We start from the raw sequence: 14802 nt of genomic DNA, 5'->3' as shown, positions 1-14802 counted from the left end.
ATTTTAAAAAGACAGCCTGTTTTACTAGAATTTGACTTTGTAGACCAAACTCCAATTTCTGCATGGGCTATGTTCTTGGGGATCTTAAAGACAGATTTAAAAGCCTTAATTTGTAGCTGCTCCAATAATTTGGCATCCAGACCTAGAAAGATTACAGAGCCATAGGCTAATGTAGCAACCAGTTTTGCCTTCATGATTTTTACTAAATGCTCGTAGCTAGGGCATGATAGCTTGTCACGCAAGGTTCTAAAAGCAAAGATGAGAGAAGCAGTTTTAGCCCTTAACATTTTAAAATGGCCCTTAACCCCTTCAGCGCTGCGCGGATTCCCCCGCGGTGCTGAAGGGTTCGAGCGCGGGCGGGGCCATGACGGAACGGTTCCGTCATGAGCACAGCTCAACCGATGCTCATGACGGAACCGTTCCGTCATGGGCATGGAAGGGGTTAAACAACACTCTGTCATCAAATACAATGCCTAGATATTTGTAAGCCCTGACTTATTCAATCGCCAATCCATGTACTTTCCATTCTCTGCTCTCGGTCTAAGTCGCCCTATTGACATTATTTTAGTTTTCTTTCAAATTAACCTTAGGTGGTTTGCTGTTATATAAATAAATAGGCACCTCCAGACCTTTTCTTTCTCCAGGAATTACTTTAAAGTTATTTTGATAAATAATAAATAACCCCATGACCTCCCCTGCAGGAAGCACTTTCAAGTGGTTTCCATAAATAATACGTAACCCTAAGAAACCCTACTGGAAGTACTTTGAAGTGTTATCCATAACGAATAGGTAGCCCTAGGCCACCTAACAGGATCTACTTAGAAGGGATTTCATGATATAGTCAGTAACCACTGGAGCCTCCAGAAAGTATACTTTGAAGTGATTTATTTTTATGATATGTAACCCCTGGGCCCTGCAGGAAGTACTTTGAAACCGTTTCTTGATATAATATACATAGCCACTGGACCCTGCAGGAAGCACTTTGAAGCGCTTTCTTGGCATAATAATTAACCTCTGGACCCTGCAGGAAGTGCTTTGAAATGGTTTCTTGATATAATACGTAACTACTAGACCCTGCAGAAAGTGCTTTGAAATGGTTTCTTGATATAATACGTAACCACTGGACCCTGCAGGAAGTACTGTGAAGAGTTTTTTTGTAATATTAGTAACCACTGGACCCTGCAGGAAGTACTGTGAAGCAGTTTCTTGTTACAATATATAACCCCAGGCCACCTTACAGGAAATACTTTGAAGCGGTTTCTTGATATAATGTGTAACCACTGGACACCCGGCAGGGAGCACTTTGAAGCAGTTTCTTGATATAATCCGTAACCAGTGGACCCTCCAGGAAGTACTTTGAAGCAGTTTCTTGTTACAATACATAACCGCAGGCCACCTTACAGGAAATACTTTGAAGCGGTTTCTTGATATAATGTGTAACCACTGGACACTCGGCAGGGAGCACTTTGAAGCAGTTTCTTGTTACAACACGTAATCACTAGGCACCCTGTAGGAAGTACTTTGAAGGAGTTTTGTGTTATAATACTTAACCACTGGACACTCTGCAGAAAGTACTTTGAATAGGTTTCCATAAGTACTACATTCTCCAGCGCACACTAATGGGTGGTACTTTGAAGCAATTTCCAGAAATAATAAGCAAATAAACTCGGCCCTACTGCAGAAAGTAATTTCAAGATGTTTTCATAAATAATACAGAAACACGGGGCACCCTTATGGAAGTACTCTTGAAGCAATCTACATAAGCAATACTTTCCCATAGACACACTAACCGTAATTGCTTTGAAGAAATGTTCATAAGTTCTACATACTCCATGCTATCCTAACATAAAGTATTTTAAAACAATTTCCAGAAATAACAAACCCAGGCCACCCTGCAGGATGCACTTTTAAGCATTTTTCAAAAATATCATGTTACACCAGGCAACCCTGCAGAAGGTACTTTGCAGTGCTTTAGTACTGCATCATTTAATCACACATGAATAAAAGACCCAACATGCCCTGCCCAACAAAGTCAAAGTGCAATTGCCCCCATGATCCTTTGTTCTTAGTTCCATGTTCATCTGCTGAATGCAGCCATCTTCTGCTTCATGGCCAGGACCTGTATTGTGAGGTGCGCTGAAGTGTCCTTCAAAACTCCGACGGGAACTCTGGTTGCTGCCAGTTCTATTCAACTATAAGAAAACAGATATATTCGATAAATACAATGAACAGTGGGGGAATACAATATGATTTCATATAACCACAAGAAGCCAAGGGGTTTACTCTGCTTTTTAATTCACTAAGTATGAGGGCTCGATTTATCTATTATATGGTATGTATACTCCGTTGCAATGGAGTATATATACTGGTAATATGAAGGTCCGCCCGGCTGATTTAAATATGGGCAGTGCTTCAGTTTGGACATGGCGGAGAATGTGTCTGCCATGGCCAAACTTCTCCAAGAGCCCTGTGGAGTAAGGGTCGTCGGATAGACGAACAGGTAGTCAGTTACAGTAAAATCGTTATAATGCTCCACCCGCGATGGGAGAAGACTCCCATGGTGAGAGGAACATTATACTTATTTTCCAAAAGAAAATCCTGTTTTGGTATTTTCTTTTTGAAAAGAAAGAATGACTACTGCGTGCTACAGGGCTTCGCCCTGCTGCTGCAGCCTGTAGCACAGACTAATATGCATTGCCAGGAACTGCAGTCACGGTGGTGTCTGTCAATGATTTTATAAACGACCGCCTGCTTGGCGGTCATTTATAAATTCGGTGGGCAGCCTCTCCATAATTTACTCTGTCCCTATGGTGAAATGGCAGTCCGCTTACTGTCAATTAAATCGAGTCCTAAGCTACTTACCCTTAATAACAATGTTTCTGATAAGATTCTCTACCTACCTGCAGATTGCTTACCTGATAAATCGCTAAAGGTTTCAGAATGGATCGGGAAAAGTTGAAATTGCTACCCTGTGCTGGTAAGTGGCGCCACAACTCCAACTGTACTTCCCCAGCCATATCTACAAGGAACATTGTATGTCACTGCCCGGCACAGTTCAATCCTTCTAAGAACAGGGAGGTGGTCATCAAGGAATATTAAGGTAGATAGAGTATCCACTAGAAGCACTGTTACCGAAAGTAATTAACCTACCCTTTTGATGGATTCTTCCATTTGCAGACTACTCTCCTGACAAATCAATACCAAAGCAGTAAACCCACAGGAGGAGGGTCTGAGGAGAAGACTACACAAGGAAGAACCATGCCTTAAAGGTTTACTCCATAGTAGACATTAACAGCTAACGTTCTGTGCTTGGTCAGTCTGAAACAGCAGCAGACAGACAGGAAAGAAAATAGTTTGGCCAAAGGACAACGAAAATGGAGATGAACCCCTGTAAGGTGAAATGTCCAGACAGTTAGTACAGGTACACTTTCAGGAGAAGAAGCCTCTTTCTCCTCACACACCTATCCACTATGGTGATGCAATAAATAGTATGATTGGAGGGGTTTGGAAATGTGAAGAAAACTGCTTCTTCTGCTCTTGTGATCCCTTGATGGCTCAATGTCTCTTGCATTCACATGCAGGGATAGATGGCTGATGAATAAGAACAAAAAGAGAGCGAGGAAAAAGAAAAACTTGTCCTCTTCCCCTGAACAATATGATCAAACAAAATGGACAAGTTTCATGACTCAAAGCAAACTTTTTTTGCTGTCATTGTTTAAAACAACGTGAAAGGAGAGAAAAAGCACAACTGCTGTGTAAGAAACCCCTCACCCACCTACCTGGTAGGTGGCATGCTTCATCATCGGGGCCCAACTGGATTGTCTAGCACAATCCAGTTGGCTGAACAAGCGGAACCGAACGCCGCCCTAGGTATTTCGGACCTGTCCTCCCTTACAAACTGGCAAGCGGAGAATCTTACGGCGTTCCATGTCCAGAGGCATAACAACCTCTATACTCAAGTAATCTCGAACGGAGTTACTGTGAGTACCATATCACTACACTCACAGCACACTTTAGGGTGTGTGCTGATATTTACACGTGGCCTATACATTACTTTTACGGCCACTCATCAAAATCATTTTTTATTAATTTTGGTTGGTCCTGACGAAAGCCTCTAGAACCATCAAGAAGGCTGAAACTAGTTGACCTCAGTTACTAGGGATATAAGGAAAATAACATTCCTATAACGTATCCCGCTAATAAACTCTTTTTTACATTAGTCCTGGGACCCTTATAATTAAAGTTTTTCATAGGGCATCTCCCAGAGACTTTTTTAACTCTTAAATCACTTCACACATAGCACTTCACTTACTGCTCAAAACCCTGCTCCGCTGTATCTCAGGCGTTGTAGCACAACTGGATTGTGCTAGACAATCCAGTTGGGCCCCGATGATGAAGCATGCCACCTACCAGGTAGGTGGGTGAGGGGTTTCTTACACAGCAGTTGTGCTTTTTCTCTCCTTTCACGTTGTTTTCAACAATGACAGCAAAAAAAGTTTGCTTTGAGTCATGAAACTTGTCCATTTTGTTTGATCATAGATGGCTGATGACCAGGACATATGTACTGACAATGCTTACCTATGTCATCTAAAACTAGAAGGGTCTGATCGCAAAAAGGCGAGAACCTACAAAGGTTGTACCCATCACATGTGCCTGAACATCTCCATGAAGCTTAATTGACTGCAATCAATCATGACTAATAAAGTCCATAGAATAGTCCTCAGACCTTGCCACCAAGTCTATGGTGTGTGAAAACGAGACTTAGCAGGCTGCCTACCACCTAAAGCCACCTTGAACAACTTCAGGAAAGTATCTCATAACATGGAGGGTGAACCATGATCTATGCTAACATCCAAAGAGCATGGCAATAGCATTCTAATAGGATACAAAAAGTAGGTACAAAAAGCCAGGCCCCCTGAAGAAAACAACTTCCTCCCAATCAACTCCATCCACTGAAACTCTTTCTCAGACAGAGATGAGGGAAAGGAGTCTCCATTAATTCCTGTTCAGACAGACAACCATAGACAGAGAAAGTGTTTGTCAATCTTATTAACTGTCAAAGGCAGTTCTAGTGACTTTACCTCATTGCCGAAGAGCTTCTTAAAAGACAGAAACTCCTCCAGGAGTACTACCAGGTTGCCATCAGGGATATTCTCAGAAGAAAATAAAATTGTGAATCGGTCGCACTCCTTCGTTCAACTTTAAACACGCATGTATTCCTTTCAACGTGTCTTGGGTGCTATGGGATCTTATCCCTAGATCAAGAGGGATGTCACGTATGAATAAAAAGAAATTCCTTCACCAGTGGAAGGTGTATCCCAGTATGCACTCTATTAAAACTTCAAACTTTAATACATTTTTCACGAATGTCTGTATTCAATAAACTGTTTATTCTCACAGTCTTCGATTCTTTATATTGCCTTTACGAATGTTGATAATTTTCACATTTTTAGTTTTTTAACTTCTTCATATACATGAACTTCAATTTTTTTCGGTATGAGTATTTGGGTTACAGGGTTAAATCCCAATGCATTTCGGGGTCTTCCCTTCGTCAGGGGATACTCCCTATAAACAAAATTTACCGTGGGTTAGTGATGTCAGAGCCAGAATGTAACGAATACGATGGACGTTTAAAAGAAATATCGGAGGTGACTGATGACGTGAATTATAACGCCCGAAATATCTTAAATAGTTTAAGTAACTTGGTGAGCGTGATTGATTAACATCCATGGTGGCCAGAATAATATGAAAAATAATCACGAGAATCAAGAGGACGTGTGGGGTGGAACTCTAAAAAGTGCCAGTAACTAGTTCTAACCGTGTCATGCAATTTAAAACGTGCGCGATATCTAATACATCGACGTGCCTGTGCGGGTGATTCTTACGTCTATAAAACAGTGTGATGTTTGAAAATTCTAAAGTGCGAAGTCCCAATACTAATATATAACGCTGCAGTGCATACCTGATTAAACCCGTCTCTCGGTCATGGTGATCCCGCGTTCCAAGACCGCAGGAATCGGCGGTGATAATCGTGTGCCCCGGAAGTGAATAAACGCATGCGAGAAAAGCTCGTGATAAATATAGAAGAAAGACTCGATATGAGCCTAATGATGTCAACGTAAGTTGAAAAAATAAATAAAGCTCAAAAAAGTTATTGAATGGAACAGAAAAATAAAACAGTGAAAAATGAATCAGTAAAATCAAGAATAATGCTGCCAAAGATGCATTGTAAAACTGAATCAATTCAACATGCTGTACGAGTTGCAAGCCTGCACATGGATAATATAGTGACTTAAGTTCACGAATCACAAGTAACAATTATATTCCACCCGGTCATTCAGACCCTTCGGGTGTAGCGAGTCCAATTTGAAAATCCAATAAAGTTCTCTTTGTAAAAGAAATTTTTTGTTGTCTCTGCCGTTTTGTAATGCAATCTGTTCCAAAATGAGAAACCGGAGTTGGCTGATATTATGCGATAATCTGTTGAAGTGTGTAGCGATAACCGATTTAGGATTATTGGTTCTTATATTACTTTTGTGCTCTGTCAAACGGGTTTTCATTTTTCGTTCCGTTTTGCCCACGTAGGAAAGCCCGCATGGACACTTTAGTAGATACACAACAAAATTGGAATCGCAAGTTGCTGTGACGTGCAATTTGATGGGAGTACCTTGCGTTGGATGGGTTAATGTAGTGCCTTTGATAATGTTGTTACAGCTGCCACAATTCAAACATGGAATAGTCCCCTTGTGTGTGTCTTCTCTGATTTCTTTTTTGTGTTTCAACATCTGTTGTAGGTTTTTTGTGCGTTGGTATGCGAATATGGGCATTTGATTAAAAATGCCATTGAATTCTGTTTCCGCTTGTAACATTGGCCAATATTTTTTTATTGTGTGTTTGATTTTTTGACTTCTGGTTGAATATTTTGATACGAACACATTTCGGTCCTGCTGTACTTCCAACTTCTTCATCTTGAGTAATTCTTGTCTGTTTTTTTTGTTTACTCTTTCATTGGCGTGATGTAATACAGAGTCTGGATATGCTCTTTGTTTAAATTTTGTCCTCATCCTGTCTTTGTTTTCCTGATACAGGTCTTCAGTCGATGATATTCTTTTAATCCTCAGTAATTGAGAGTATGGTAAATGTTGTTTAAGACTCATTTGGTGAAAGCTTGAAAAATGTAAAAAGTTGTTTCTGTCTGTATTTTTAGTATGAACTGAAGTTATCAGTTTCTGATCCATTATCATTACTTCCACGTCTAGAAAAGATATTTTTTGTTTGTCAATGGCATGTGTAAATTGGATACGGTCATCTACCGTGTTCAATTCTTGTATAGCATTCAGTAATTTAGTTTCTTCGCCCTTCCAAATGAGAAAGATGTCATCAATGTATCTGATGAATAGAATTGCGTTGTCCGTCCATTGTTTGTGTGAAAGGATGTGGGTGAGTTCAAAATGATGCATGAATAAATTTGCATACACTGGCGCAGCGCAATTTCCCATTGATGTTCCGTTCAATTGTGTGTAAAATTGATCTTTCCAAGTGAAATAGCTGTGGTACAGCGTAAAGTGCATTAGCTCCATTAGGAAAACATTGAGGTTGCTCTCCTTATCGTTCCTTAAAAGAAAATATTCCAGTGCTTCAAGTCCCAAGTTGTGGGGGATTGAGGTATATAATGATTGTACGTCCATGGTACATAGAATGTACTCAATATTTTCTGTCAACTCAATTTTATCAAGCTTTATGAGGAAATCTGTGGTATCCTGAACATATGTGGTCATTTGTCTTACGATTGGTTGAAGGTGTCGATCTATGTATTTGCCAATTGGTTCATGAATGGAATTTCGAGTGCTCACTATTGGTCTGAATGGAGGATGGTTTAAGTTTTTATGAATTTTTGGTATCATGTACAGATAAGGTATACTTGGGTTTTGCTTGATGAGGAATTTTTTATCTCTTTCATTGATGGTTCCTGATGTTAAAGCCTTGTCAATGATAGATGCCAGGACTTGTTTGAAAGATGAAGTAGGATCCGAAAGTAATTGCATGTATACATTGGTATCTGAAACATGTAGCTCCACGCTATTTATGTAAAATGATGTGTCCAATATTACTAGTGCTCCTCCTTTGTCAGCTTTGCAACATGTGATTGTCTGATTATTGGCGAGTTTAGAAATTGCTGTTTTCTCATTGGTAGTTAAATTGCTAGCAATTTAACACACAATTGAACGGAACATCAATGGGAAATTGCGCTGCGCCAGCGTATGCAAATTTATTCATGCATCATTTTGAACTCACCCACATCCTTTCACACAAACAATGGACGGACAACGCAATTCTATTCATCAGATACATTGATGACATCTTTCTCATTTGGAAGGGCGAAGAAACTAAATTACTGAATGCTATACAAGAATTGAACACGGTAGATGACCGTATCCAATTTACACATGCCATTGACAAACAAAAAATATTTTTTCTAGACTTGGAAGTAATGATAATGGATCAGAAACTGATAACTTCAGTTCATACTAAAAATACAGACAGAAACAACTTTTTACATTTTTCAAGCTTTCACCAAATGAGTCTTAAACAACATTTACCATACTCTCAATTACTGAGGATTAAAAGAATATCATCGACTGAAGACCTGTATCAGGAAAACAAAGACAGGATGATGACAAAATTTAAACAAAGAGCATATCCAGACTCTGTATTACATCACGCCAATGAAAGAGTAAACAAAAAAAACAGACAAGAATTACTCAAGATGAAGAAGTTGGAAGTACAGCAGGACCGAAATGTGTTCGTATCAAAATATTCAACCAGAAGTCAAAAAATCAAACACACAATAAAAAAATATTGGCCAATGTTACAAGCGGAAACAGAATTCAATGGCATTTTTAATCATATGCCCATATTCGCATACCAACGCACAAAAAACCTACAACAGATGTTGAAACACAAAAAAGAAATCAGAGAAGACACACACAAGGGGACTATTCCATGTTTGAATTGTGGCAGCTGTAACAACATTATCAAAGGCACTACATTAACCCATCCAACGCAAGGTACTCCCATCAAATTGCACGTCACAGCAACTTGTGATTCCAATTTTGTTGTGTATCTACTAAAGTGTCCATGCGGGCTTTCCTACGTGGGCAAAACGGAACGAAAAATGAAAACCCGTTTGACAGAGCACAAAAGTAATATAAGAACCAATAATCCTAAATCGGTTATCGCTACACACTTCAACAGATTATCGCATAATATCAGCCAACTCCGGTTTCTCATTTTGGAACAGATTGCATTACAAAACGGCAGAGACAACAAAAAATTTCTTTTACAAAGAGAACTTTATTGGATTTTCAAATTGGACTCGCTACACCCGAAGGGTCTGAATGACCGGGTGGAATATAATTGTTACTTGTGATTCGTGAACTTAAGTCACTATATTATCCATGTGCAGGCTTGCAACTCGTACAGCATGTTGAATTGATTCAGTTTTACAATGCATCTTTGGCAGCATTATTCTTGATTTTACTGTTTCATTTTTCACAGTTTTATTTTTCTGTTCCATTCAATAACTTTTTTGAGCCATCACATCAATAGCTTTATTTATTTTTTCAACTTACGTTGACATCATTAGGCTCGTATCGAGTCTTTCTTCTATATTTATCACGAGCTTTTCTCGCATGCGTTTATTCACTTCCGGGGCACACGATTATCACTGCCGATTCCTGCGGTCTTGGAACGCGGGATCACCATGACCGAGAGACGGGTTTAATCAGGTATGCACTGCAGCGTTATATATTAGTATTGGGACTTCGCACTTTAGAATTTTCAAACATCACACTGTTTTATAGACGTAAGAATCACCCTCACAGGCACGTCGACGTATTAGATATCGCGCACGTTCTAAATTGCATGACACGGTTAGAACTAGTTACCGGCACTTTTTAGAGTTCCACCCCACACGTCCTCTTGATTCTCGTGATTATTTTTCATATTATTCTGGCCACCATGGATGTTAATCAATCTCGCTCACCAAGACACTCACCATGTTACTTAAACTATTTAAGATATTTCGGGCGTTATAATTCACGTCATCAGTCACCTCCGATATTTCTTTTAAACGTCCATCGTTTTCGTTACATTCTGGCTCTGACATCACTAACCCACGGTAAATTTTGTTTATAGGGAGTATCCCCTGACGAAGGGAAGACCCCGAAATGCATTGGGATTTAACCCTGTAACCCAAATACTCATACCGAAAAAAATTGAAGTTCATGTATATGAAGAAGTTAAAAAACTCAAAATGTGAAAATTATCAACATTCGTAAAGGCAATATAAAGAATCGAAGACTGTGAGAATAAACAGTTTATTGAATACAGACATTCGTGAAAAATTCATTAAAGTTTGAAGTTTTAATAGAGTGCATACTGGGATACACCTTCCACTGGTGAAGGAATTTCTTTTTATATATATTCTCAGAAGAAACATTAAAGTCAGTAGGAATCTGGAGTCTCAAAGAGAGGCCTATTCACAGTACTGAAGAAGAGTAAATCGGTCTGCCCACTACTGAACTTCTGGACAAGAAAGTCCTTGATAAAAACCTGAGCAAGGCCCCTGGGAGGTCCTTCCTGGTGTCCAATTCCAGTCCTACCCAGAAAATGCTCAAAACAGCATACAAGCAAGTGCTGTAGACAATGTTGGCATTGGTATCAATGCTGAAACAAAGGTGAGCCTTCGGCAGTGAATGAGTGACTGCCAGAATAGAAAAAGCATCACAAGTAGCAGCAGAGCCAAACATGCAGTTGTGTTGGGACTGGAAGGCGCACAAGACGAAGCCCGAGAGGGGCAGAACATATCGATCAAAGCCTAGATGAAACCTGCCACTTGAGTGGGTTAGTGTCAGAGGCTGGAAGTAGCTGGAAGGGAATCCAGCACTGCCAAACAATTAGCCAGAATGAGCCAGGAATTGACTTTGGGCTCATGCCCCCCAAAGTATTACATAGTACAAAGGACCATGTTGAGGCCATGTCCACCAAAGTATTACAAATGACAATGTTGTGAAGATCTGGCTCCCAACCAGGAGCAATGTTGATATGAAGATGAGTGCTCTGTTCGACATATCTTAAACTTGGAACGGTAGGACTTCCTTGGGCTTGAGGAAGCCACTTCAGTCCATATGAATGTGACCTGACAAGAAGAAGACTTCGATTTTCATCATCTCTTCTGGATGGGAAAAATTTTCCCTGTAGCTCTTTGACAGACATCAAAGGCAAGAAGCCACAAGTGGAAGTGGTTCTAGAGGCATGCGCAGGGTCCAGTCCCCAACAGTTAGTATTGCAGGGGTCTGAAGTGGAACTTCTAAAGTGGCTAGAACAGGATTTATGACAACCTGGCCTTCTATTTGGTGAAATGTGGTCATAAAAAAACTACAAAATAAACATTTTAGAAAGAATAGAATTGAGCGCAGCTCCGGATCCATGCCATAGCATGTGAAGGAAAATTAACTGAGACTGGAGCACAGGGTGTTATCATAAATGACTCCATGATGTCATGTGCGTGGAGTCCCCGATGTAGAGTTGTGGTCGTAGTCTCACATAACAGTGCAGGGGAGCTATTTCAACTGTCCTGGATCCAGTCTGGTGCCTCTGGAGCATCATTAGCTGAGGAATCTGCAGGAATAAATATATATCAGAAATGCAGACTTTTTAGCATGCAAGTTTTGCATGTGATGGATACTCTTACCACCTTATTACAAGTGCCATATGATAAAACGTACTTATAGAAAGGCAGACAAGAGTCCACCGAACTCTTAATCAGACACTTAGATTAAGTTTGGAGACAACACACTCCACAATTATTTAAATGTAACATCTACTTGGATGTTTACAAATAAGTTTGTTGGCTAGAGAGCTTGTGGGCATGGCTACCATTCCCCTACTATTTGCGCCTAGTGGATATGTAGACTTGGCCACAGAACTGTATCCCAAAAATCAGACGGAACACAGATGAAACATATTAGAAGAATGCGACTGACAGATAACTTTCCACCTGAACAAGGATTAGCAAATCACTTTGGTATTTAAGACCGTGCACTATGTTATGTTATTTCAAAATTATTTGTAGAGTGCACGGACACCAGTTGGTTTCTTGGCTCTATATATAGGAGTAGCCTGAGTCCTGGTGAGTTACTCATATGCCTGAGTGAACAGCTGTGTCTTAAGGAGTTTCCTGAATCTTGGCAGGTCAGTAGTACAGGATCTGATGTCAAGGGGCAAGGCATTCCAGAAACGGGGGGCTAGCACCGCAAATCTGCTACTGCCTAGCCGATTCGATTTATAGGACGATGTGACCAGAAGGTTCATGTGCAGATTGTGGGTGGGTATGAGACCAATTCTGGGCAAATGGCATGCAAGGATTTGAAAATGAGGCACCCAATTTGGAAGGCACAGCGTTATGATATGGGGAGCCAATGTAGCTTCCTCATAAGTTGCAATCTGGGCTGATGAAAAATCAGTCTTGCGGCCTGGTTCTGCACAAATTGCAGTCTTTTGACTAGATATAGCTGCAGACCAAAGTACAGTGAGTTAGCGTAGTCTATGTGAGAAATGACCAGAGCTAGAACTGCCTGCACCAGTGCTGCCCTAGTAAGAAGTCTGCTGATTTTCCTTATCTTCCGCAAACGAAAGAAACGGGTAGAGACTGCTGTTCCAATCTGGGACTTTATGGCTAGGTCGCAGTTGGTTATGACCCCGAAGCTCTCAGCTGAGGAGGATGGGGTTGGGGAGAGCCCAGCTCAGGTGGTCAGTAGTGTGAGCTCGAGCGATTTCGAGCACTTCCTAGCAGGATCAGCTCGGTTTTGTCTGGGTTTACCTTTAAGTGGGTGCTGTTCATCCAGTTATCCACTATCTGTCATAAGAATAATTTCCTGCCCACTGGGTAAAATCTGCAAACTATGGAACATAGAAGTGAGCCTGAAGTTCAGAGGGGCCACATCTGGAGAAAACCCTTTACTGGACCATAAAACTGAGACCTGGAGATTAGATGCTTGACAGCTGGCGTATACCTACACTTAACCATAAAAATAAGACCTGGAGATTAGAGGTGCCATTGCAGGAGGATAATCGTGATCAACCTTAGAATAGTGACCTGAAATCAGAGGAAGCACAGCTGAAGGATAATTTTACTTGACCACAGAAGTGAGTTCTTAAAATCTGATGAGTCACAGCTGGAGGATACCCATACTTGACCATAGAATTGTATGATGGAGATCAGAGGGATACGGCTGGTGGATACCCATACTGAACCATAGACCTGGGTCCTGAAGATCAAAGGAGCTCCATGAAATTATACCTTACTCAACTACAGAACTAGGACCTCAAGCTCCGAAGTGCCACAGTGAGGGTACTCCTGCTTGAGTACAGAACTGAGTTCTTGAGATTAGATTGGTCGCACATGGAGGATTCCCATACTCAACCATAGAATTGTGTGATGGAGATCAGAGGGACTACAGCAGGCGGGTATCCATACTTAACCATGTACCTGAGTCCTAAGGATCAGATGGGCCGCAGCTGGACGATACCCATACTCGACCACAGAACCACGTCCTGGAGATCAGAGGGACCACAGAGGGTTACAAGAGTATACCTTACTGGACCACAGGACTATGTCCTGAAGACTAGAGAAGCTGTAGTGGAAGGATACCTATACTCAACCACAGAACCATGCCCTGGAGATCAGAGTGGCCACACAGGATTACAAAAGTATACCTGCAGAAGAAAAGAAGAGGAAGGACCGTACAGCCATGCCAAAGCTAACAAGAGGAGGACGCCCACTGACTTGGCCCCAGCCCTACCGGCCTTTCCCCACCTCGAACCTGCTCCAGCAAAATCATGGTGTGTCCTGCAGCCAGCAACCTCGACAAACCCGGAGGACCTACCTGCCTTCAATACCAAAAACTCTGCCTCCCGTGAACACCGGATTTGTTCAAACAACAGACTCCAGTTCTGCAAGGATCCGCAGGTCTGCACCACTCTGCACCTGAAGCCCACAGCCTGAGTTCGAGTGGCCCAACACCAAGAGGAAGTCCCCCCGGCGATCCTTACCCAAGATCCGGCGACCCCTGACCTGCCTCAAGCCTCCAGCCGACGCCTGCAGCCTGAAACCGGAAGGTCCCCCAAACCGCGACCAGGAGCTGGTAAGAAGATCCAACCCTAAAAGGCACCCCTGCATCCGACGCCCCCGGCCTTGGGTGGTTCAATTGACGGTGCCTAACCAACCCCCAAAATCCCAACTTACCTCTCTAAGTGGTGGCCGCACACGGAAAACCTTTGTCCCAGAGCCTGCAGGGCTTTTGCAAACGGGAGACTCCCCATTGAAAGCTACAGGGCTTCCGATGCCAAAACAGCACTCTGCACATGGCCGCCCCAGTGCCACTGAGGGTGCATCTTTTGTGCTGGCCTAAACCCCCATTTGCCCTAAGCGTAAGTCCAGGAGCTTTGCTCCCACAACCCAGTGGTCTGCTCGTCAGCAGCCACCAACCGGAGGCCCTCTAGCCCCCATTGCATAACATTGGGACTCTGCACCCGGTCGCCCTAGTGCTGACTGAGTGTGTGCAACAAATCCTTAACACTGTCCTCTGATAAAGCCTTACTGCACAACCACACTACCACAAAGAGAGAGCGAGGTGCTTTCTACTTTACCTCTGACTACCTTTTGGGTTCCACTGGACTCTGGGCACACTAAACCTCACTTTGGTATAGTATATACATAGCCAGCTACCTACATCTGAC

General features: G+C 41.8%; 1 protein-coding gene across 1 annotated transcript in view; it reads right to left on the bottom strand.

Annotated features, from left to right (window-relative positions):
* Positions 1–467: 467 nt before the first annotated feature.
* The window catches only part of LOC146859201 (uncharacterized), a 102487-nt gene continuing 88152 nt past the window's right edge, over positions 468–14802 (bottom strand). Inside the window, exon 3 of the mRNA XM_085646945.1 lies at positions 468–2192. Within this exon, the coding sequence (XP_085503071.1) occupies positions 2185–2192 (8 nt within the window). The 3' untranslated portion in view covers positions 468–2184. The remainder of the gene's footprint in view (positions 2193–14802) is intronic.

The sequence above is a fragment of the Triturus cristatus genome, chromosome 3_2 (genome assembly GCF_964204655.1).
Source record: "Triturus cristatus chromosome 3_2, aTriCri1.1, whole genome shotgun sequence".
In the NCBI taxonomy this organism is placed as follows: Eukaryota; Metazoa; Chordata; class Amphibia; order Caudata; family Salamandridae; genus Triturus; species Triturus cristatus.
This window is presented reverse-complemented; position numbering and strand designations above follow the sequence as displayed.